This window comes from Oncorhynchus nerka, linkage group LG15 (genome assembly GCF_034236695.1).
Source record: "Oncorhynchus nerka isolate Pitt River linkage group LG15, Oner_Uvic_2.0, whole genome shotgun sequence".
Lineage (NCBI taxonomy): Eukaryota > Metazoa > Chordata > Actinopteri > Salmoniformes > Salmonidae > Oncorhynchus > Oncorhynchus nerka.
In genome coordinates, this window is record NC_088410.1 from 26,911,310 (window position 1) to 26,937,038 (window position 25,729).

The 25,729-nt window shown below is 45.1% G+C and overlaps 2 protein-coding genes across 6 annotated transcripts in view; one reads left to right on the forward strand and one right to left on the reverse strand.

Annotated features, from left to right (window-relative positions):
• Positions 1 to 12,132, reverse strand: part of slc44a2 (solute carrier family 44 member 2 (CTL2 blood group)) — a 45,495-nt gene extending 33,363 nt beyond the window's left edge. The window contains exon 1 of one of the 2 annotated variants that reach the window (XM_065001421.1): positions 11,970 to 12,126. In XM_065001421.1, the coding sequence (XP_064857493.1) occupies positions 11,970 to 12,012 (43 nt within the window). In that variant the 5' untranslated portion in view covers positions 12,013 to 12,126. Of the gene's footprint in view, positions 1 to 11,969 lie in introns of both variants that reach the window. The other variant, XM_065001419.1, reaches the window with a different exon arrangement.
• Positions 12,133 to 17,448: 5,316 nt separating this feature from the next.
• Positions 17,449 to 23,617, forward strand: gcdha (glutaryl-CoA dehydrogenase a). Of its 4 annotated transcripts, none has more exons than XM_065001425.1 (13): positions 17,449 to 17,610; positions 18,083 to 18,201; positions 18,335 to 18,370; positions 18,588 to 18,728; positions 19,545 to 19,607; positions 19,729 to 19,899; positions 20,513 to 20,642; positions 21,301 to 21,517; positions 21,732 to 21,835; positions 22,056 to 22,181; positions 22,390 to 22,550; positions 22,852 to 22,918; positions 23,041 to 23,617. In XM_065001425.1, exons 2-13 carry the CDS (start codon positions 18,093 to 18,095, stop codon positions 23,048 to 23,050), a joined length of 1,335 nt encoding a protein of 444 aa, XP_064857497.1. In that variant the 5' UTR covers positions 17,449 to 17,610; positions 18,083 to 18,092; the 3' UTR covers positions 23,051 to 23,617. The 4 variants fall into 4 exon arrangements, with proteins under 4 accessions (XP_064857497.1, XP_064857496.1, XP_064857498.1 ...); XM_065001424.1 differs by having other exon boundaries at positions 22,852 to 22,914; XM_065001426.1 differs by lacking the exon at positions 22,852 to 22,918 and having other exon boundaries at positions 17,452 to 17,610.
• Positions 23,618 to 25,729: the final 2,112 nt, after the last annotated feature.

The following is a 25,729-nucleotide window of genomic DNA, read 5'->3' on the forward strand; positions in this document are numbered from 1 at the left end:
CCTCCTTGATCAGCACTCCTACCTCCTAGATCAGCACTCCTCCTCCTATATAGCACTCCTCCTCCTAGATCAGCACTCCTACCTCCTAGATCAGCACTCCTCCTCCTATATAGCACTCCTCCTCCTAGATCAGCACTCCTACCTCATAGATCAGCACTCATCCTCCTAGATCAGCACTCCTACCTCCTAGATCAGCACTCCTACCTCCTAGATCAACACTCCTCCTAGATCAGCACTCCTACCTCCTAGATCAGCACTCCTACCTCCTAGATCAGCACTCCTACCTCATAGATCAGCACTGCTACCTCCTAGATCAGCACTCCTACCTCCTAGATCAGCACCCCTACCTCCTAGATCAGCACTGCTACCTCCTAGATCAGCACTCCTACCTCATAGATCAGCACTGCAACCTCCTAGATCAGCACTCCTACCTCATAGATCAGCACTCCTACCTCCTAGATCAGCACTCCTACCTCCTAGATCAGCACTCCTACCTCCTAGATCAGCACTCCTACCTCATAGATCAGCACCCCTCCTCCTAGATCAGCACTCCTACCTCATAGATCAGCACTCCTACCTCATAGATCAGCACTCCTCCTCCAAGATCAGCACTCCCTCCAAGATCCTCCTCCTCAAGATCAGCACTCCTACCTCCTAGATCAGCACTCCTACCTCCTAGATCAGCACTCCTCCTCCTATATAGCACTCCTCCTCCTAGATCAGCACTCCTACCTTCTAGATCAGCACTCCTCCTCCTAGATCAGCAATCCTCCTCCTAGATCAGCAATCCTCCTCCTTGATCAGCACTCCTACATTCTAGATCAGTACTCCTACCTCTTAGATCAGCACTCCTACCTCCTAGATCAGCACTCCTACCTCATAGATCAGCACTCCTCCTCCAAGATCAGCACTCCTACCTCATAGATCAGCACTCCTCCTCCAAGATCAGCACTCCTACCTTCTAGATCAGCACTCATCCTCCTAGATCAGCACTCCTCCTCCTAGATCAGCACTCCTACCTCCTAAATCAGCCCTCCTCCTAGATCAGCACTGCTACCTCCTAGATCAGCACTCCTACCTCATAGATCAGCACTCCTACCTCATAGATCAGCACTGCTACCGCCTAGATCAGCACTCCTACCTCATAGATCAGCACTGCTACCTCCTAGATCAGCACTCCTACCTCATAGATCAGCACTCCTCCTCCTAGATCAGCACTCCTCCTCCTTGATCAGCACTCCTACATTCTAGATCAGTACTCCTACCTCCTAGATCAGCACTCCTACCTCCTAGATCAGCACTCCTACCTCATAGATCAGCACTCCTCCTCCAAGATCAGCACTCCTACCTCCTAGATCAGCACTCCTACCTCCTAGATCAGCACTCCTACCTCATAGATCAGCACTCCTCCTCCAAGATCATCACTCCTACCTCCTAGATCAGCACTCCTACCTCATAGATCAGCACTCCTCCTCCTAGATCAGCACTCCTACCTTCTAGATCAGCACTCCTCCTCCTAGATCAGCACTCCTACCTCATAGATCAGCACTCCTCCTCCAAGATCAGCACTCCTACCTCATAGATCAGCACTCCTCCTCCTAGATCAGCACTCCTACCTTCTAGATCAGCACTCCTCCTCCTAGATCAGCACTCCTACCTCCTAGATCAGCACTGCTACCTCCTAGATCAGCACTCCTACCTTCTAGATCAGCACTCCTACCTCCTAGATCAGCACTCCTCCTCCTATATAGCACTCCTCCTCCTAGATCAGCACTCCTACCTCCTAGATCAGCACTCCTCCTCCTATATAGCACTCCTCCTCCTAGATCAGCACTCCTACCTCATAGATCAGCACTCCTCCTCCTAGATCAGCACTCCTCCTCCTTGATCAGCACTCCTACCTCATAGATCAGCACTCCTCCTCCAAGATCAGCACTCCTACCTCCTAGATCAGCACTCCTACCTCCTAGATCAGCACTCCTACCTCATAGATCAGCACTCCTACCTCATAGATCAGCACTGCTACCTCCTAGATCAGCACTCATCCTCCTAGATCAGCACTCCTACCTTCTAGATCAGCACTCCTACCTCATAGATCAGCAATCCTCCAAGATCAGCACTCCTACCTCATAGATCAGCACTCCTACCTCATAGATCAGCACTCCTACCTCATAGATCAGCACTGCTACCTCCTAGATCAGCAATCATCCTCCTAGATCAGCACTCCTACCTTCTAGATCAGCACTCCTCCTCCTAGATCAGCACTGCTACCTCCTAGATCAGCACTCATCCTCCTAGATCAGCACTCCTACCTCCTAGATCAGCACTCCTACCTCCTAGATCAGCACTCCTACCTCATAGATCAGCACTCCTACCTCCTAGATCAGCACTCCTACCTCCTAGATCAGCACCCCTACCTCCTAGATCAGCACTGCTACCTCCTAGATCAGCACTCCTACCTCCTAGATCAGCACTCCTACCTCATAGATCAGCACTCCTACCTCATAGATCAGCACTGCTACCTCCTAGATCAGCACTCCTACCTCATAGATCAGCACTCCTCCTCCTAGATCAGCACTCCTCCTCCTTGATCAGCACTCCTACATTCTAGATCAGTACTCCTACCTCCTAGATCAGCACTCCTACCTCCTAGATCAGCACTCCTACCTCATAGATCAGCACTCCTCCTCCAAGATCAGCACTCCTACCTCCTAGATCAGCACTCCTACCTCCTAGATCAGCACTCCTCCTCCTAGATCAGCACTCCTCCTCCTTGATCAGCACTCCTACCTTCTAGATCAGCACTCCTACCTCATAGATCAGCACTCATCCTCCTATATAGCACTCCTCCTCCTAGATCAGCACTCCTACCTTCTAGATCAGCACTCCTCCTCCTAGATCAGCACTCCTCCTCCTTGATCAGCACTCCTACCTTCTAGATCAGCACTCCTACCTCATAGATCAGCACTCATCCTCCTAGATCAGCACTCCTACCTCCTAGATCAGCACTCCTACCTCCTAGATCAACACTCATACCTTCTAGATCAGCACTCCTACCTCATAGATCAGCACTCATCCTCCTAGATCAGCACTCCTACCTCCTAGATCAGCACTCCTACCTCCTAGATCCTCCTAGATCAGCACTCCTACCTCCTAGATCAGCACTCCTACCTCCTAGATCAGCACTCCTACCTCATAGATCAGCACTCCTACCTCATAGATCAGCACTCCTCCTAGATCAACACTCCTCCTAGATCAGCACTCCTACCTCCTAGATCAGCACTCCTACCTCCTAGATCAGCACTCCTACCTCCTAGATCAGCACTCCTACCTCCTAGATCAGCACTGCTACCTCCTAGATCAGCACTCCTCCTCCTAGATCAGCACTCCTCCTCCTAGATCAGCACTCCTACCTCCTAGATCAGCACTCCTACCTCATAGATCAGCACTGCTACCTCCTAGATCAGCACTCATACCTCCTAGATCAGCACCCCTACCTCCTAGATCAGCACTGCTACCTCCTAGATCAGCACTCCTACCTCCTAGATCAGCACTCCTACCTCCTAGATCAGCACTCCTACCTCCTAGATCAGCCCTCCTCCTCCTAGATCAGCACTCCTACCTCATAGATCAGCACTCCTCCTCCTAGATCAGCACTCCTACCTTCTAGATCAGCACTCCTCCTCCTAGATCAGCACTCCTACCTCCTAGATCAGCACTGCTACCTCCTAGATCAGCACTCCTACCTTCTAGATCAGCACTCCTACCTCCTAGATCAGCACTCCTCCTCCTATATAGCACTCCTCCTCCTAGATCAGCACTCCTACCTCCTAGATCAGCACTCCTCCTCCTATATAGCACTCCTCCTCCTAGATCAGCACTCCTACCTCATAGATCAGCACTCCTCCTCCTAGATCAGCACTCCTCCTCCTTGATCAGCACTCCTCCTCCTTGATCAGCACTCCTACCTCATAGATCAGCACTCCTCCTCCAAGATCAGCACTCCTACCTCCTAGATCAGCACTCCTACCTCCTAGATCAGCACTCCTACCTCATAGATCAGCACTCCTACCTCATAGATCAGCACTGCTACCTCCTAGATCAGCACTCATCCTCCTAGATCAGCACTCCTACCTTCTAGATCAGCACTCCTACCTCATAGATCAGCACTCCTCCTCCAAGATCAGCACTCCTACCTCATAGATCAGCACTCCTACCTCATAGATCAGCACTCCTACCTCATAGATCAGCACTGCTACCTCCTAGATCAGCACTCATCCTCCTAGATCAGCACTCCTACCTTCTAGATCAGCACTCCTCCTCCTAGATCAGCACTGCTACCTCCTAGATCAGCACTCATCCTCCTAGATCAGCACTCCTACCTCCTAGATCAGCACTCCTACCTCCTAGATCAGCACTCCTACCTCATAGATCAGCACTCCTACCTCCTAGATCAGCACTCCTACCTCCTAGATCAGCACCCCTACCTCCTAGATCAGCACTGCTACCTCCTAGATCAGCACTCCTACCTCCTAGATCAGCACTCCTACCTCATAGATCAGCACTCCTACCTCATAGATCAGCACTGCTACCTCCTAGATCAGCACTCCTACCTCATAGATCAGCACTCCTCCTCCTAGATCAGCACTCCTCCTCCTTGATCAGCACTCCTACATTCTAGATCAGTACTCCTACCTCCTAGATCAGCACTCCTACCTCCTAGATCAGCACTCCTACCTCATAGATCAGCACTCCTCCTCCAAGATCAGCACTCCTACCTCCTAGATCAGCACTCCTACCTCCTAGATCAGCACTCCTACCTCCTAGATCAGCACTCCTACCTCCTAGATCAGCACTCCTACCTTCTAGATCAGCACTCCTACCTCCTAGATCAGCACTCCTCCTCCTATATAGCACTCCTCCTCCTAGATCAGCACTCCTACCTTCTAGATCAGCACTCCTCCTCCTAGATCAGCACTCCTCCTCCTTGATCAGCACTCCTACCTTCTAGATCAGCACTCCTACCTCATAGATCAGCACTCATCCTCCTAGATCAGCACTCCTACCTCCTAGATCAGCACTCCTACCTCCTAGATCAACACTCATACCTTCTAGATCAGCACTCCTACCTCCTAGATCAGCACTCATCCTCCTAGATCAGCACTCCTACCTCCTAGATCAGCACTCCTACCTCCTAGATCAGCACTCCTACCTCATAGATCAGCACTCCTCCTAGATCAACACTCCTCCTAGATCAGCACTCCTACCTCCTAGATCAGCACTCCTACCTTCTAGATCAGCACTCCTACCTCCTAGATCAGCACTCCTACCTCCTAGATCAGCACTCCTACCTCCTAGATCAGCACTGCTACCTCCTAGATCAGCACTCCTCCTCCTAGATCAGCACTCCTCCTCCTAGATCAGCACTCCTACCTCCTAGATCAGCACTCCTACCTCCTAGATCAGCACTCCTACCTCATAGATCAGCACTCCTACCTCATAGATCAGCACTCCTCCTCCAAGATCAGCACTCCTACCTCCTAGATCAGCACTCCTACCTCCTAGATCAGCACTCCTACCTCCTAGATCAGCACTCCTACCTTCTAGATCAGCACTCCTCCTCCTAGATCAGCACTCCTCCTCCTTGATCAGCACTCCTACCTTCTAGATCAGCACTCCTACCTCATAGATCAGCACTCATCCTCCTATAGATCAGCACTCCTCCACTCCTCCTAGATCAGCACTCCTACCTTCTAGATCAGCACTCCTCCTCCTAGATCAGCACTCCTCCTCCTTGATCAGCACTCCTACCTTCTAGATCAGCACTCCTACCTCATAGATCAGCACTCATCCTCCTAGATCAGCACTCCTACCTCCTAGATCAGCACTCCTACCTCCTAGATCAACACTCATACCTTCTAGATCAGCACTCCTACCTCATAGATCAGCACTCATCCTCCTAGATCAGCACTCCTACCTCCTAGATCAGCACTCCTACCTCCTAGATCCTCCTAGATCAGCACTCCTACCTCCTAGATCAGCACTCCTACCTCCTAGATCAGCACTCCTACCTCATAGATCAGCACTCCTACCTCATAGATCAGCACTCCTCCTAGATCAACACTCCTCCTAGATCAGCACTCCTACCTCCTAGATCAGCACTCCTACCTCCTAGATCAGCACTCCTACCTCCTAGATCAGCACTCCTACCTCCTAGATCAGCACTGCTACCTCCTAGATCAGCACTCCTCCTCCTAGATCAGCACTCCTCCTCCTAGATCAGCACTCCTACCTCCTAGATCAGCACTCCTACCTCATAGATCAGCACTGCTACCTCCTAGATCAGCACTCATACCTCCTAGATCAGCACCCCTACCTCCAGCACTAGATCAGCACTCTACCTCCTAGATCAGCACTCCTCCTCCTAGATCAGCACTCCTACCTCCTAGATCAGCACTCCTCATAGATCAGCTCCTCCTCCTAGATCAGCACTCCTACCTCCTAGATCAGCACTCCTCCTCTAGATCAGCACTCCTACCTCCTAGATCAGCACTCCTCCTCCTAGATCAGCACTCCTACCTCCTAGATCAGCACTCCTACCTCCTAGATCAGCACTCCTACCTCCTAGATCAGCACTCCTACCTCCTATAGATCAGCACTCCTCCTAGATCAGCACTCCTACCTAGATCAGCACTCCTCCTCCTAGATCAGCACTCCTCCTCCTAGATCAGCACTCCTACCTCCTAGATCAGCACTCCTACCTCCTAGATCAGCCTCCTAGATCAGCACTCCTCCTCCTAGATCAGCACTCCTCCTCCTAGATCAGCACTCCTCCTCCTAGATCAGCACTCCTACCTCCTAGATCAGCACTCCTACCTCCTAGATCAGCACTCATACCTCCTAGATCAGCACCCCTACCTCCTAGATCAGCACTGCTACCTCCTAGATCAGCACTCCTACCTCCTAGATCAGCACTCCTACCTCCTAGATCAGCCCTCCTCCTCCTAGATCAGCACTCCTACCTCATAGATCAGCACTCCTCCTCCTAGATCAGCACTCCTACCTTCTAGATCAGCACTCCTCCTCCTAGATCAGCACTCCTACCTCCTAGATCAGCACTGCTACCTCCTAGATCAGCACTCCTCCTCCTAGATCAGCACTCCTACCTCCTAGATCAGCACTCCTCCTCCTATATCAGCACTCCTCCTCCTAGATCAGCACTCCTACCTCCTAGATCAGCACTCCTCCTCCTAGATCAGCACTCCTCCTCCTAGATCAGCACTCCTACCTCATAGATCAGCACTCCTCCTCCTAGATCAGCACTCCTCCTCCTTGATCAGCACTCCTCCTCCTTGATCAGCACTCCTACCTCATAGATCAGCACTCCTCCTCCAAGATCAGCACTCCTACCTCCTAGATCAGCACTCCTACCTCCTAGATCAGCACTCCTACCTCATAGATCAGCACTCCTACCTCATAGATCAGCACTGCTACCTCCTAGATCAGCACTCATCCTCCTAGATCAGCACTCCTACCTTCTAGATCAGCACTCCTACCTCATAGATCAGCACTCCTCCTCCAAGATCAGCACTCCTACCTCATAGATCAGCACTCCTACCTCATAGATCAGCACTCCTCCTACCTCCTCCTAGATCAGCACTGCTACCTCCTAGATCAGCACTCATCCTCCTAGATCAGCACTACTACCTTCTAGATCAGCACTCCTCCTCCTAGATCAGCACTGCTACCTCCTAGATCAGCACTCATCCTCCTAGATCAGCACTCCTACCTCCTAGATCAGCACTCCTACCTCCTAGATCAGCACTCCTACCTCATAGATCAGCACTCCTACCTCCTAGATCAGCACTCCTACCTCCTAGATCCTCCTAGATCAGCACCCCTACCTCCTAGATCAGCACTGCTACCTCCTAGATCAGCACTCCTACCTCCTAGATCAGCACTCCTACCTCATAGATCAGCACTCCTACCTCATAGATCAGCACTGCTACCTCCTAGATCAGCACTCCTACCTCATAGATCAGCACTCCTCCTCCTAGATCAGCACTCCTCCTCCTTGATCAGCACTCCTACATTCTAGATCAGTACTCCTACCTCCTAGATCAGCACTCCTACCTCCTAGATCAGCACTCCTACCTCATAGATCAGCACTCCTCCTCCAAGATCAGCACTCCTACCTCCTAGATCAGCACTCCTACCTCCTAGATCAGCACTCCTACCTCCTAGATCAGCACTCCTACCTTCTAGATCAGCACTCCTACCTCCTAGATCAGCACTCCTCCTCCTATATAGCACTCCTCCTCCTAGATCAGCACTCCTACCTTCTAGATCAGCACTCCTCCTCCTAGATCAGCACTCCTCCTCCTAGATCAGCACTCCTACCTCTAGATCAGCACTCCTACCTCCTAGATCAGCACTCCTCCTCCTAGATCAGCACTCCTACCTCCCTCCTAGATCAGCACTCCTACCTCCTAGATCAGCACTCCTACCTCCTAGATCAGCACTCCTACCTCCTAGATCAGCACTCCTACCTCCTAGATCAGCACTCCTACCTCCTAGATCAGCACTCCTACCTCCTAGATCAGCACTCCTACCTCCTAGATCAGCACTCCCTCCTAGATCAGCACTCCTACCTCCTAGATCAGCACTCCTACCTCCTAGATCAGCACTCCTACCTCCTAGATCAGCACTCCTACCTCCTAGATCAGCACTCCTACCTCCTAGATCAGCACTCCTACCTCCTAGATCAGCACTCCTCCTCCTAGATCAGCACTCCTACCTCATAGATCAGCACTCCTACCTCCTAGATCAGCACTCCTACCTCCTAGATCAGCACTCCTCCTCCTAGATCAGCACCCTCCTCCTTGATCAGCACTCCTACATTCTAGATCAGCACTCCTACCTCCTAGATCAGCACTCCTACCTCCTAGATCAGCACTCCTACCTCATAGATCAGCACTCCACTCCTACCTCCTAGATCAGCACTCCTACCTCCTAGATCAGCACTCCTACCTCCTAGATCAGCACTCCTACCTCCTAGATCAGCACTCCTACCTCCTAGATCAGCACTCCTCCTCCTAGATCAGCACTCCTCCTCCTAGATCAGCACTCCTACCTCCTAGATCAGCACTCCTCCTCCTAGATCAGCACTCCTCCTCCTAGATCAGCACTCCTCCTCCTTGATCAGCACTCCTACCTTCTAGATCAGCACTCCTACCTCATAGATCAGCACTCATCCTCCTAGATCAGCACTCCTACCTCCTAGATCAGCACTCCTACCTCCTAGATCAACACTCATACCTTCTAGATCAGCACTCCTACCTCCTAGATCAGCACTCATCCTCCTAGATCAGCACTCCTACCTCCTAGATCAGCACTCCTACCTCCTAGATCAGCACTCCTACCTCATAGATCAGCACTCCTCCTAGATCAACTCCTCCTCCTAGATCAGCACTCCTACCTCCTAGATCAGCACTCCTACCTCCTAGATCAGCACTCCTACCTCCTAGATCAGCACTCCTAGCACTCCTACCTCCTAGATCAGCACTCCTACCTCCTAGATCAGCACTCCTACCTCCTAGATCAGCACTCCTACCTCCTAGATCAGCACTCCTACCTCCTAGATCAGCACTCCTACCTCCTAGATCAGCACTCCTACCTCCTAGATCAGCCCTCCTCCTAGATCAGCACTCCTCCTCCTAGATCAGCACTCCTACCTCATAGATCAGCACTCCTCCTCCTAGATCAGCACTCCTCCTCCTTGATCAGCACTCCTCCTCCTAGATCAGCACTCCTACCTCCTAGATCAGCCCTCCTCCTAGATCAGCACTCCTACCTCATAGATCAGTACTCCTCCTCCTAGATCAGCACTCCTCCTCCTTGATCAGCACTCCTCCTCCTAGATCAGCACTCCTCCTCCTAGATCAGCACTCCTACCTCCTAGATCAGCCCTCCTCCTCCTAGATCACCACTCCTCCTCCTAGATCAGCACTCCTACCTCATAGATCAGCACTTCTACTCTGAGACACTTTATGGATACAGGCCCTGGCTAGCAGAAAACTGGGATCCAGGCTTTGACTCTCTATAGGTACCTGAAACATTGGTTTAAAGGCCTTCCGTTCAGTTTATGACCTTTCTGGCTGATGTGTGATGTGGGGGTAGGGAGCTGACTGAGGACAAGGCCTGTTTACATGGCAACAGGAAAGTCACAAGGATACTGTACTGACATCAGTGGCTCCTTAGATAAACCATAGAGCAGGGATCATCAACTAGATTCAGGACTATTTTTTCTTGAGCGGATGGTCGGTGGGCCGGAACATAGTTACAAATCATTTGTAGACTGCAAATTGACTGCAAGAAGCCCAAACAGATAATAACATAATCATTTCAAACCTTGTTTACATTTGTATATGATCATGTCTCTCTATTATGCGTGGGAATACCTTGTAACAGATTTCCAAAATTAAAATCACTTGGAGCTGATTTTCTGGTGTTTTTACTGTCTTATGTCCACCAATGAAAATTCCAACCAAAAATGATGATTATTCAAATACATTTTTGTTTGGCTCAGATAACTTGGGTGGCCAAATAAAATCACCTGCCAGTTGGGGAACCCTGCCATAGAGAATGTGCCTATAAGTCAACTATTGTCCGTTTCTCACTCCCTTTCTTACAAACTAGTCATACTGAATGGATATCAGTGAATCCAATTTAACATGACTTAGATTACATTGGAATTAATGACTGTAAGTCGCTTTGGATAAAAGTGTCTGTTAAATGGCATATATATATTATATATATTATTACAAACCTAGGCCTCTATCTTCATCATAATATGACTAGGGTGGGGCCTAAATGCTGAATTACCGACAACGTATTGTAAGCCTGCTATGTTGGTAATCAGTTGAGGTTTGAAGTGCAGGTCTATTCCAACATGTGATGACATTGAGTGGAGGGATTAAGGCTAAACAGGATGGAGGACCTCGATGACTCAACAGATCTTCTGAACAACAACTCAAACCAAAGTCCAACCACCATTTGGAAGTGCAACTGCAGCGAAGGACAGGCTGACTATCTGTGTACCTCTTGAGAGACATGTGACATGCCACGCAATGAGTGACATTTTAGAAAGTCGTTATGGCAAAACTTAAATAAATCACTGTTAATGATGCACTATAGCTGAGGGCCAATTGTTTCCGCTGCGGTGGTGTATGTGTATGTGTATGTGTGAGTGTGTGTGTGAGTGTGAGTGTGAGTAATAACCATATGGTATTCTAGATATCACCACATGGGTGTTGTCACACAAACAACTTCTGCTTCTGTGAGAGAGCAGACTGAGCAAACCTCACCGTTATAAGCTGTCAGTACACATTCACTCTATTGATTATTCTGTCATAGAAATGAATTGGCAATGAATTAATGATTGCCCGCAAAGCAACATTTGACTAATAGCTTTGTCCTATATACTGGTTAAAGTCAAATGGACAAAGGCTGTAGAATAGACTATCCGACTTTGCTTCCTGATTCTTCTGATTCCATTTAGTGGGAACAACGGACCATGTGGGAGACATATTGGCCTAGGCCATAGGGGGTTATTCATTTCCATATGATCAGTGTACATAATAGGGCAACAATGAATATCACTTAGTCCTTAAATTGAACATAAACAGCGCATCTCTTGATAGATGTAGGCTGAAACAGCACAGCTGCAAGCCTTTGATAAATGCAGGATTGATTATTTGTAAATGGTATTTTTAATGGGAAACGTAAAGTATTATTCTGCACGCTGATTATGATGATGTTGCGATGTAAATCTGTATGGGAGAGTGGGACACACGCGGCCGGTCCCCACCCATCATTCACGAGTCATTGTTTCCATTTTTTTCCACCCACACCCCTTTTTTCAAAAATAACGGTGCGAAGAGAATGCGAAGAAAGGGAACATTTCTTACCATATTTCGAGTCCGGAGTCGGGTTCTTCTCGTTTATCTCCATGGTTGAATATTTGGGTGTTCTCGCTGCTGCCTGCTGATCAAATTTTGGACAGTTACCATGGAAATGTCGAAAAAAAAAACATCAATAACACAGTGAGCGATTCCCTATTCGCCGTCAAAACCGAACGTACTGTGTGTGGCAAGACCCATCCCAAATCATGATACATTCCATACCACGAGAGAGAGAGACAGTGGCCAATCAGCTATAAAAACGAACAACTGACAGCTTGCTCGGCCAATTAAATAACCCTGAAGGCCGGACCAAAACTATTTAGTCCTTGCTGCCACTTCAAAGGAATGTGAAGAAGGGTTGTGCTGTCAGACACTGTGAATAGCCTATTTTAATGTAAAAATCATTAGGCAAAATTATTCTTTACAACATGCAAATAAAATATAGAGACTGTAAGTTGTTAAAACTTAAAGGAGATCTCTCACAGCTTGGAGTGGAAAAATTCACTTGACAGCAAACAAAATCGAAAAGAATGCAAACAGTAAAAAGGTGCATGCAGTGAAGAGAGGAAGAAAGAGAGCACTTGTGTTAAAATAGAGAGAGAGAGAGAGAGAGAGAGAGAGAGAGAGACAGAGAGAGAGAGAGAGAGAGAGAGAGAGAGAGAGACAGAGAGAGAGACAGAGAGAGAGACAGAGAGAGAGAGAGAGAGAGAGAGAGAGAGAAGGGGTTCTGAGGCTTTTCACCTAAAGAGCAGAAACCCAGACTTCACCAAGGAAATCAGGAATATAGACATTGTCATCCTGCCAGAAACATGGTATAAAGGAGATGGACCGACTGGTTGCCCTCTAGGTGTTACACAGGGAAGAGGTATGCTAATTCACCACATTTTTGGGGGTCTTGCCTGTTTTGCATGTAATTTTGTCATTAATGTGTGTCACATATCAGTTTGCAAACAATGTAAAAAAAAAATATATATATAATGGAGTTAATAGAGCCACATACAAACATGGTCTATTTTTGTTTTCTTGAGTAAGGCAGCTCCATAATGACAGTGTTTCAGCCTAGCTAAGTGCTTTCTGTGGTGGTGGATCAAGCCAACAGGACGTACAGAACTTTACGCCGCGATTGGCTCAGTGTTCTGTCACTCATGGGGACACTACTTCACCTCCAAGTCTAAGGGTAGACCTCGAACATTCTAGCACTTTGGATGCTGCCATAGAGTTAAATTAGAAGTTCCCATCCAAGAAGGCTCAAGGTCATTGGCCACAGATAAAATGGCATCAAATCATGTTATATCTACAGTAGCATTGATCGGACTGATCATGTCAACTTCATACTTTCAAAATCCTAGCTAGCAGTCATCATCATGAATGAAGTCGACAATCTACTAGCAAATCCTTTTTAGTCCTTGTCATACAAAGATATATAATGAAGAAAAAGTATAGATAAAACGTATCGGTGCTCATCGGCCATTGGACATAAACATTACACAACAAGTTGGAAATCGTAAATTCAACAATGAGTGGTTTGGAAGGAATCAGTGACAGTGGCTGTGGGGTCCCAAATCTGGGATTTTCCAAATTTAAAATGATAAACGTTCAACATGGTCAATGCTGTCAATGAAGTGTGATTTGTGCCGTGCTCAAAACAACTGTTAACTCGTAACTGCGAAAACTTGACTTCAGTGAGTTCAAGACAACTGGGAAGTCGGGAATAAGCAAGCTCCGACTGGGAAAATAAGTTTTGAATGGTCATCCAACTCGGAATTGTAAATCTGGCCTCTTTCTAGAGCTACGACCTGAAGATCAATGACATCATCATATTTCGACTGTGTTTTTTTCAGAGTTTCCAGATGTTTTGAAAGCACCATAAATCCAGAGAATGCCAAATTTTGATAGCAAAATTTGCCCACGAAGGACCGTCACACCACCTTCCTGTTCAAGTGAGCACAGCACAACAAGGTGAGTCCAAAAATGTATTGTATGCTGCTGTTAGTGGCCCATGTGCCTCACCCTAATAATTTGGTCTATTTACCCCTCTTAATTTCGCCTACTGTTCTGACTTGGTGGTGCACATGTAGCCTATAGCCTGTTTTAGAGAAAGATTTTAGAGAATATTGTAAGAGCTTTCATTGTGTGTTTATATGCCCCTTTATTTATTATATGGTTCTGACTTGGTGTACAGGGAGAACACTGTAAGAACTGCCCATGTTCTGAATTCTGTCGCTGTACATTTCAAAAGTGCTTAAAAATTGTTATATTGACTACGTCCGTCCTAACTCGCTCATTAATGTCTTAATCGAAATCACGGATTGCCTTTTATCCACTTGTCGTCCCCTTATGCCACAGTTTGTACATCTCAATTGTCATTAGAAACCATATTTGTTTAATAGCAGCTATGTTTTTTTAAAGTCAGCAAATGAAGCTGAATTAACTGTTTCGCTGCCAGACAAGGCTCCGCTGATAGCCAGGTGTAGCAGTGGTAAGGTGTTGGGACTGCTGTTGCGACAGCTTTATGTAGGCCCTAACAGTTTGTGGCTAAAAATATTTTAATCAGTTATAGAACCCATTGCCCTCTATGGTTGTGCGGTCTGGGGTCCCCTCAGCAACCAATAATTCACAAAATGGAACAAACACCCCAAAATATACTTTGTGTACAACGCAAAACCCCAAACAATGCATACAGGCATTAGGACTAAACCCACCAGAAAAGAGCTGTTCAATTATACGACCACCTAAAAGGAAACAATGTCGACACGTTCCACCACAAAGCTCTCACCTGCAGAGAGACAAACCTAAAGAAAAGTCTCCTCAGCCAGCTGGCTCTGTTCACAAACATAAAACGACCCAACAGAGCTTCAGGACAGCAACACAATTACTTGACACCCTGGAAAGAATCAACCAAGAAACTGAGAAAATTGGAACCCTATCTGTCCCTAAACAGAGAGTAAACAGTGGCAGAATACAGGACCACTGTGACTGACCCAAAATTAAGAAAATCCTTTACTATGTACAGACAGTGAGCATAGCCTTGCTATTGATAGAGGTCGCCGTAGGCATTCCTGACTCTCGAGAGAGGACAGGCTATGTGCCCACTGCCCACAAAATGAGGTGGAAACTAAGCTGCACTTCCTAACCTTCCAAATGAATGACCACATTAGAGATACATATTTCCCACAGATCACACAGACCCACAAAGAATTTGAAAACAATCAAACATTGATAAACTCCCATATTTGGTAGGTGAAATACTGCAGTGTGCATTCATAGCAACACGATTTGTGGCCCATTACCTTGAGAAAAGGGCAACCAGTGGAGCACAAACAACATTGTAAATACCACCAATTTCATATTTATCTTCCCCTACTATTCGTACCACAATTATTTTGCACATTGCTAAAACACTGTACATAGCTGATAATATAACACTTGAAATGTCTTTATCTTTTTTTAAACCTTTTTCAGTGCAATATTTACTGTTAAAATCAAATCGTTTTTTGTTGATGTTGTTTTGTATCTTCTCACTTTTGTTTATTGTTTATTTCACTTGTTTTGGCAATGTAAACACATGTTTCCCATGCCAATAAAGCCCCTTTCAATTGATTTAAGAGAGAGAGAGATCCTACCTCGGCAACCGTGTAGGCCGGGTGACATAGCAAATAGAGGCTATTGTGGTCAGCCCTGACAACCCTATCCTTGCTTTCAGGGGTGTCATGTGGATGAACTATGCCAAGATTCGTCTAACATAACATACCATGAATAATGAAGGAGGTTACACTTATATTTAGTTTCCTGGCCTTTGAATGCTTGGAAGTAATCATGTTTGCCTAATGAATCATTTCTGCATAATGCATTTTATGTTGTTGTTAATTTGCATTGACAACTGTAATCATTATACACACATTTCATTCAGCAAACCGATCTATTCAAAGTATCCTGTTGAGCTATTTACTTTTTCTATATGAAAATATCCCAACCACACATGTTGTTCACCAAACAAACACATTTAGGCTTATGTCATTCAATTCTGATTAATGCCACATAGCCTAATATCAGTGGCGTAAAGTACTTAAGTAAAAATACTTTAAAGTACTACTTAAGTAGTTTTTGTGGGTATCTGTACTTTACTGTTTATATTTTGGATAACTTTTACTTTTACTTCACTACATTCCTAAAGAAAAGTATATCATTTTTACTCCATACATTTTCCCTGACACCCAAAAGTACTCATTACATTAGCAGGACAGGAAAATTGTAAAATTCATACACTTATCAAGAGAACATCCCAGGTCATCCCTACTGCCTCTTATCTGGAGGACTCCTTAACACAAATGCTTTGTTTGTAAACTATTGCCTAAGTGTTCGAGTGTTCCCCTGGCTATCCATCAATTTAAAAAAAAGAACATCGTGCTGTCTGGTTTGCTCGTAGGGAATTTGAAACGATTTATACTTTTACTTTTGATATGTATATTTTTGCAATTACATGTACTTTTGATACTTAAGTATATTTATAACCAAATACTTTTAGACTTTACTCAAGTAGTATTTTACTGGGTGATATTCACTTTTACTTGAGTCATTTTCTATTAAAGATATCATTACTTTTACTCAAGTATGACAATTGTGTACTTTTTCCACCACTGCCTAATATAAAGCTTACATTTCACTTCTCAATGTGTTTAATTGAAAACGTTCAACAAATATGTTTTTTTGTTTTGTTTTTTTAACAAATATGTGTATGGTTATGGTAAATAAACCCTATAATTGCATAATACTTTTAATATTACACTCCTATACAATTGTGGTCTCTTCGGGCTTGGTTAAAATACAGTATTTTGAACCTAGTCTTCAGAAGCACATGGCCATTTGGCCATTTGTCACCTGTACCTATTTTTTTATAATCTAGTGGTGCATTCAAGACAACTGAGAACTCTGAAATATACGAGGTCAAATAATGACGTCAGTGATCTTCAAGTCGGCCCTCTAGGCCGAGTTGGAATTCCGAGTTGGATGACCGTTCAAAATAATATTTCCCAGTCGGAGCTCGTTTTTTCCGAGTTTCCAGTTTTCTTGACACCACTGAAGTCGGAGATTTACGAATTCCTAGTTGCCAGTTGTTTTGAAGGCGGCATATGACGAACATATTTCACGAATTGGCAAATAAAAAAAAATCCGAGTAGCATTTGAACGTGGCATTTATATACTCACAGCCAATGAGATGGGAAGGAAGTGTGCCAACGCCCCTCGGTCAGATGGCTATACATTAGCGCCATTTTGAGTGTGGCATTCTTCACTTTTGGAAAAAGGTCCAAAAAGAAAAATCTATGACAAAAAGTATTTAACCCACACATAACTTTATGAATCATTACACTCTAAATAGTTTTATAATGCAAATATATAATATGCTTTTGTTTTTATGCTTTAATTCAAGGTTAACAAAATCAAAGTTTCATAACGCACTCTGTTGCATAATCTTCCACATCACAGGTGTCGTGTCTATTGGCTTGACTCGGTTATGATGAAAAGCTGTCCCCACGCAGCCATTTGACGTCACTTTGCAGCGATTACAAAACAACCAGCATTGCATGAGATAAGGCCATCACCATTCGACGTTATCAGATCATCGGAAATAATTATCAGACAAGAACAGGTACAGTAATGATACTATGTTGTGCATGAAGTTGCTCACTGCAATGTTACATTGTTGCGGAGGAAGACCTGTTTTTACTGCTACTGTTTAGAACGGGTTTTTTAACCTGCTGTTCAACATGTGTTATACAATGTTTTGTAACAGGCTTGTGTAATGAAGGACAGCTACCATAAAACAGGACATTTCTTATCTTATTCGTTCAAATAGAGCTATGGAGGAACACCAGGAAAATGATATTAAAACAAGAATCTGTACCATAGGATTTTTTTCCTTTTGATTATAACTGCCATTATTGGTACAGTATCTTACAGTATTGTCACTGAAATGCTTCAAATGTGATTTTGACCATCACATTGTTTTAAATGTCATACATTTTTCTCAAAATAAATGGATAATATGATAAAATCACGTTTTGTAAATGTATAACCTTTAGTGTACCATTAAATGTGTCCTGTGTTGTGATTTCTTTCAGACTGGGTACCATGGCTCTCAGAGGTGCTGTGACTCGTTTGCTCTCCAACGCTAGGAAACGTGCTGCAGTCTCAGCCTCCCGGGCACAGGGCACAGCAGCAGCTTCACCAGCCCAAAACGGTGAGTTTACATGTGAGCAATAAATAACATAGAATGGGATTGTAATTAAAGTGACATTTTTAAGTGTCTAGAATGTATTGATGCTTTTGTGTTGGTCTCGGTTGATGACTTATTGTGCCGTTGACTCTTTCAGAAGCCGAAGTGGTCACCAAGAAGCCAGTAAAAGCACGTAAGTCATTTATAAAAGTTAAACTCGTAAAGCTACAGTATTGGACAAACCACATCTTGTGTACATTACCAATGTATTACATATGTAAACTTAACCGCTAGATCCCACTGGCTACATATACAGACATGGTGTATTATATTATGAAACGTGGTGGTGGACAGTATGACATCACTATGTTTGTGTCACCTCATGTTCTAATTCCCATGGCCCTCTACAGCCAAGGTGCAGTTTAACTGGCGTGACGCCCTGGAGCTGGACGGCCTGCTGACAGAGGAGGAGGTGATGATCAGAGACTCTTTCAGGACCTACTGCCAGGAGAAACTAATGCCACGCATCATCATGGCCAACAGACACGAACGTAAGCACTGGCCAGTGTGTAAGCACAGACACAGGCTGAGGCATGGTCATGGCCAACAGACACAAACGTAAGCACTGGCACAGTGAGTAAGCACAGACACAGGCTGAGGCATGGTCATGGCCAACAGACACGAACGTAAGCACTGGCACAGTGTGTAAGCACAGACATAGGCTGAGGCATGGTCAAGGCCAACAGACACAAACGTAAGCACTGGCACAGTGTGTAAGCACAGACATAGGCTGAGGCATGGTCAAGGCCAACAGACACAAACGTAAGCACTGGCACAGTGTGTAAGCACAGACATAGGCTGAGGCATGGTTATGGCCAACAGACAAGAACGTAAGCACTGGCACAGTGTGTAAGCACAGACATAGGCTGAGGCATGGTCAAGGCCAACAGACACAAACGTAAGCACTGGCACAGTGTGTAAGCACAGACATAGGCTGAGGCATGGTCAAGGCCAACAGACACAAACGTAAGCACTGGCACAGTGTGTAAGCACAGACATAGGCTGAGGCATGGTCATGGCCAACAGACACGAACGTAAGCACTGGCACAGTGTGTAAGCACAGGCATAGGCTGAGGCATGGTCAAGGCCAACAGCGACAAGCTGAGGCACTGACAAATGGCCAGAGGACACGAACGTCAACACTGATACATGGCCAACAGAGACACACGTAAACACTGACATTTGGCCAACAGACACAAATGTAAACACAGGCTGAGGTGCTATTCCTGGAGAGAAGACTTCTCATGTCACACAATGAACTTCTCTATATTCATGCTCACTTTCTGTTTGTTTGTTCCCCCCCACAGATTTCCACCGTGAGATTGTCTCAGAGATGGGAGAGCTGGGTGTCTTGGGGCCAACCATCCAAGGTAAATAACATGTGAAATATGCATCATCCTGTTATTGATGTGTTCATACTCAATCTTCATCCTCAACTCGATTAGTCCACTAACTGTCCATCTTCCTCAACTTTGTCTCTTCTTCACCCAGGTTATGGTTGTGCTGGAACCAGCTACGTGGCCTACGGGCTCATTGCCAGGGAGGTGGAGAGGGTGGACAGTGGCTACCGCTCAGTCATGAGTGTCCAGTCCTCACTGGTCATGCACCCCATCAACGCCTACGGCACAGAGGAACAGAAGGAGAAGTGGCTACCCAGGCTAGGTAAGCAATAACTACTATATATTCCATAGTAAAATGACACATAGTATAGAAACTAGAGCTGGGCGATATGGACAAAAAATCCATATCCTGATAAATTGACTGAAGTATCACAATAACAATAAATTCATAACAATAATGTGCGCCAGTTACTTTTTTACATTACCCTTAAAACTACTACTACTTTAGATGTTGTAGCTATCGATTGAAGAAAGGAAAAACCCGCACTCACTCAGTTATCAATTGTCCCATTAGCAATAGCCCATATTAGCAGACTTACTTCATTTCAAACTTCACATTCCTCTAGTAAAGGATTCTTATCGTTATAATCGATATCAATGTCCTCAATAAATGGTTGGTTCGGTCAGTATCAATCATTTTCGGTTTAGAAACTGTGTTGGGTTTCAGTTCATAAGTATGTAGAAAAATAACGTAGATGAACAAACAACAAGTGTTTATACATAGTTAATATTGGCACATAGACAAAAGTCTAAGTTGTTGTACAAAGTAAATGTGTTGCGAAAGTGAGAATGAAACTAATGCAGACTGAAGCAGAGCTCATATTCCAGTTAGATAAGGCCTCTTCATAATCCCATCTCTCTCTGTAATTCTGCAGCTCGTGGGGAGATCTTGGGCTGTTTCGGCCTGACTGAGCCCAACCACGGCAGTGACCCCGCGGGCATGGAGACCAAGGCCAAATACAACCCGTCCAGTAGCACCTTCACCATCAGCGGAGCCAAGACATGGTAAGGTTCTTCTAACCTGGGTAATAGTCTATCTATCTGACCAGTCGGCATGTATGTCTGACTGGGGAGGTTCTAGTCTGGGTTAACATACGTTTCTGCTTTAGTTAACTTCTTTGAAAGACCAGGCTAGGTAGGTAGAGTAGTTATGAGTCAACTATAAAATGTCCCAATGAGGAGACATATCCCTTCAGTTATATGGCTGCTGAAAAATGCAGGTGTAACGAACAGTACTTCCACAATGTTTGTTGTCTCCACTGTGGGAAACTTAGGTGGCATGACATGAAGGTTAGATGTACGTGTGACTGTCTCATTATGGAAAGAACGTTATGAGAGGGACCTCATGCACAGCTTCATGCATAGCCATCCATATATAGATGCAGTAACCTTACACCAGTTGTTGGCAAAGCCCACGCCAGACTGTTGGCACTGTTACGTCTCTATATATGTTTCGTAATGCAAGCAGTAACCCCATTGCCCTTGTATTAAAACTCAGGGCCATAATTATGAGCTCTTCTAGTTGGCCCTTTAGCTTTTCCCTGCTTGTCCCCCCCCACCATATTATATACGCTTACCCTCATATATGATGTAGTTGAACCTATAATACCCTAACTCTCACTATGGGTAACTGACTTAGCGTATTCTCTCCCCTATTCCCCAGGATCACCAACTCACCCGTGGCAGACATCGCGGTGGTCTGGGCCAAGTGTGAGGATGGCAGGATCAGAGGCTTCATCCTGGAGCGTGGCATGAAGGGCCTGGCAACGCCTAAGATCGAGGGCAAGTTCTCTCTGCGGGCGTCGGCCACAGGCATGATCCTGATGGACGAGGTGGAGGTGCCCCAAGAGAATATGTTGCCCAACGTCTCTGGACTGGCTGTGAGTAAGCCTAACTGTTGGACTGAAACACATAATGATGTTTAGAAATACTGTAAATAAAATGATGTACTATAGGAACAATTCTGACTGAATCAAAGTTACTGGCCGAGATACTGTATGTTTAGAGAACTCTTGAGATGTGATCTAGAAAACAAAGATGAAGAAAAGGTGCTCTGTTAAAATATAATACTGTATATGTCTAATTTCTGATCAGGGTCCCTTCGGCTGCCTGAATAATGCCCGCTACGGTATCGCCTGGGGAGCTCTAGGTGCTGCCGAGTTCTGCTTCCACGCTGCCCGCCAGTACACACTGGACAGGTAAACACCTCTCTCCCTACTCATTATGTCATCAACTCTATTCATTCAGAGCACTTTTTGGTATGAACGGATGAAGTAGCTTGTTCAGGAAGACGTTAGCTCAGTAGCAAAGAGTATTGAAGGGAGTCAAGCTGCCATCCTGCCTCTTCTTACAGCATTTTAGGACCCTATTCTATGTTGCTGACATCTGATTCGTTCTCTTTTGTTTTGGTCCATTCAGGATCCAGTTTGGCGTGCCCCTGGCCAGGAACCAGCTGATGCAGAAGAAGATGGCTGACATGCTGACAGAGATCACCATCGGCCTGCAGTCCTGTCTGGCCCTAGGCAGACTCATCGATGACAAGAAGTGAGTGTAGTCCCCACTGAGTGAGCGAAATGTTTGCTTTTGGATGTGAGGAGAGACTGCAATGTGTGTTTATGCAGACATTGGTCTGTGTACTAGTTTCATTTTGAATACGTGAAGAGAGACTATCTCTGTGTGTGTACTGTATGTGTCCATCTTTCTTCATTATATTAAACACTGACCTCTATCCTGTGTGTCTTCCCTCCCTCAGAGCGGCCCCTGAGATGATCTCCATGCTGAAGAGGAACAGCTGTGGGAAGTCCCTGGACATCGCCAGGCAGGCCCGAGACATGTTGGGAGGCAACGGCATCGCAGACGAGTACCACATTATCAGACACGTCATGAACCTGGAGGCCGTCAACACATACGAAGGTGAGGAGAAGATTGATTGAATATGGTATTTAAAGGATGGAAAGGTTGGATAGGAGAACAGGTGATTGGAACATGAGCAGAAAGTAGTCTGGATTGGAGAGAGACAATGAGACTGGATGACCAACAGAGGTCAGTAGTGTACCAATGAAGTGTTACAGTTACTTGTTGGTTTTGTGGTATAATTCTCAGTCAGTGGAGGCTGCTGAGGGAAGGACGGGTCATAATAATGTCTGGAATGGAGTAAATGGAATGGCATTAAACACATGGAAACCATCTCTTTGATACCATTCCACTTATTCAGCTCCAGCCATTACCACGAGCCTGTCCTCTTCAATTAAGATGTCACCAACCTCCTGTGCTCTCAGTATGTATGTATTATATATCCCTACAATATCTAATGTAATTTAAATTAAAAAGTTTAGCCTCACTTGCACATTTCTCTTATTAAATAATCTACCCACAATGCGGTTGTGTTTGCTTGTTCTTCTAGGTACCCATGACATCCATGCCTTGATCCTGGGCCGAGCCATCACTGGACTGCAGTCATTCACTGTTGAGCAGTAAACTCTCCTCCTTGTCCTCCTATTACAACGGACTTAAAGTAGACTGGGAAAGCCTTGAGCTGCCCATCTATCTGCCTTCTGAGAAGTAATCACTGAGGGTGTGTGCCTGACTGCTGATGGACTTCCATCCCCAAGTGCCTCTGTTTGGTGAGAGAATATTAAAGTAAAAGTCAACCTGAAAGAAACACTGGGTCCAAATATGAGACGGTTTTTGTTTTGCTTATGTACCTGTACTCAATCAATCAACGATTGAAATACAATGTCAGCTTGAATGTTGATACAGTAGCTTCAGTCTCCTACTACGAAGGGATGTCACAATGGCATGTAGCATGTTGATAAGGGATCTGTATCGATTAGAAAGATATGTTATGGAATAAGTTCACTTAATGGGTGAGAGGTTATACAGTATGTATGTGTATCTTTAGAGATTTGTTCACAACTGGTCTATTTGATTTATTTCTAGGTGAAAGAAATGAACTGTACATAAAGTATATTTTGAAATTATGAATTGTGTAATTGTGTGATACCGACGGCTGACCTAAATCAGTGCCCTGTTTGAGGACAGAGAATATCCCAATTCAATGATCTGCCATATCGAAATAGTCATAGGATTAGGGACACATTTGCAAATTATTTTTTTTCTCATTATTTCACATTATCTGGTCAAAAAAGCCATTGACACACAATCACACTAACTGAAATGACAAAGAAGCGAGCCTTGGCTTTGTAACAACACACTCAGGTTTATTAACCAAAACAGCACTTACAAAAGCACCAGACTTAAAACTACAAGGTAGGTATATTTAATCAGCTAGTTAACACTTGAACCAGCACCATTATACTATAACCAACCACTGCACGGGGCTGGCACAGTACAGTGTGGTCATCAATGGCTTTCCAAAGGCTGTCAAACTACATTTAGAAAAAAGGGTTCCAAAAGGGTTCTTCGGCTGTCCCCACAGGAGAACCCGTTTTGGTTTCCATGTAGAACCCTCTGTGTAAAGGGTTCTTTATGGGTACTACATGGAACTAAAAGGATACTACCTGGAACCAAGAAGGGTTCTCCTATGGGGACAGGCAAAGAACCCCTTTGGAACCCTTTATTTCTAAGAGTGTAGTCACTCAGTACTCCGGTGCAGAGTCAGGCCCCTGTTGAGTCCTGCCAGGGCCTGGGAGACGGTGTGGAGCTCAGTGTTGAGCCTACTGCAGCTCTCCAGCACCAGAGTCAGCTCATGGAGCGTGGCCTGCATGGCATGGCTGTTTTCCTCATAGACAGTGTACATGTGCTCCTTCATCTGCCCACAGATCTCACCCACCTGATGGAGAGCACTGACATGGAATAGCATGTAGAGTACGCTATAATGAAACTGTTGGACAGTCTATGACAATGTAGTACAACACAACGGCCTACAAATATAACATAATATAACACTCATTTATACATATGTGCATTTAGTTTCTTGAAGTAAATACACATTGGGAAAGTATATTTTGAATTGTTGAGCAACTGGTGTGATAACTATGCCCTATGTACATAGTCATTGAACACTGGTCACTTTAATGATGTTACATACTGTTTTACCCACTTCATATGTATATACTGCTTATAAGGCTTTTACGATATAATTACTGCTGTACACACCTTTTCTATTCATATACTGTCCATAATGCCTATACACACCATCACATACATATATATTTATATTCTGGACTCTGACATGGCTCGTTCTAATATTTTTATATTTCTTAATTCCTTTTTTATTTTTGCGATTTGCGTGTATTGTTTTGTATTGTTAGGTATTACTGCACTGTTGGAGCTAAGAACATAAGCATTTTGCTACACCCGCAATAACATCTGCTAAATATGTGTACACGACCAATAAAATGTGGTTTGATAAAACGTGATGTTGGCAGTTAGCTACATACCTTTTCCACTAGCTTGTCCTGAAAGTTGTCCATAATCGTCTGGTCCATGGTGCGGCTGTCGTTTATCTTCCCAACCAGGTCCTGAACCTTCTTGCCAATGTCATCTATCCTGGAACTTAAAGCAAGACAGTACATTTAGTTCATTCATCTTAAATCAACATTACCGCATTGGTTGACTTTCCACAGATGACGTGACTTTCCTTTGAGTTTCTTCCTTTACTATATGTCCCCAATTCGCGCAATAAATGAGCTGAAATGGAGACCGGAGTAGGACAAACAAATAAAGAGTCTTGACTAGGGACTTAAATACCTTATCTGGTGTTCCTGACTCTCATCCGTGCTCATGGTCATGGATGAAGATCTCTCACTGGTTGAGTCGTGGTCAGTGCCAAGACCTTCATCAGGGTCCACCTGGGGGCAGGAGACATTCATCTGCAATCACAAGAACATACAGCGGAACTAAATCTGATTTAACTATCTACTGTAACTAGATATATAATGTCAGAAAATGTCAATCAATAGCTGTACCTGGGTAGTCTCATGTCTGGGTTTAGGAGTTGATTGTGAGGTGGAAGGCAGCTTGTCAAAGAAAAAGGCATCCATTTGCAGATCTTCAGATTACATATGAGAAGTAAATGTGAATGTTCAGATTTTCGTCTTATATCTGGAGGTACAATGGCAATGCACTTC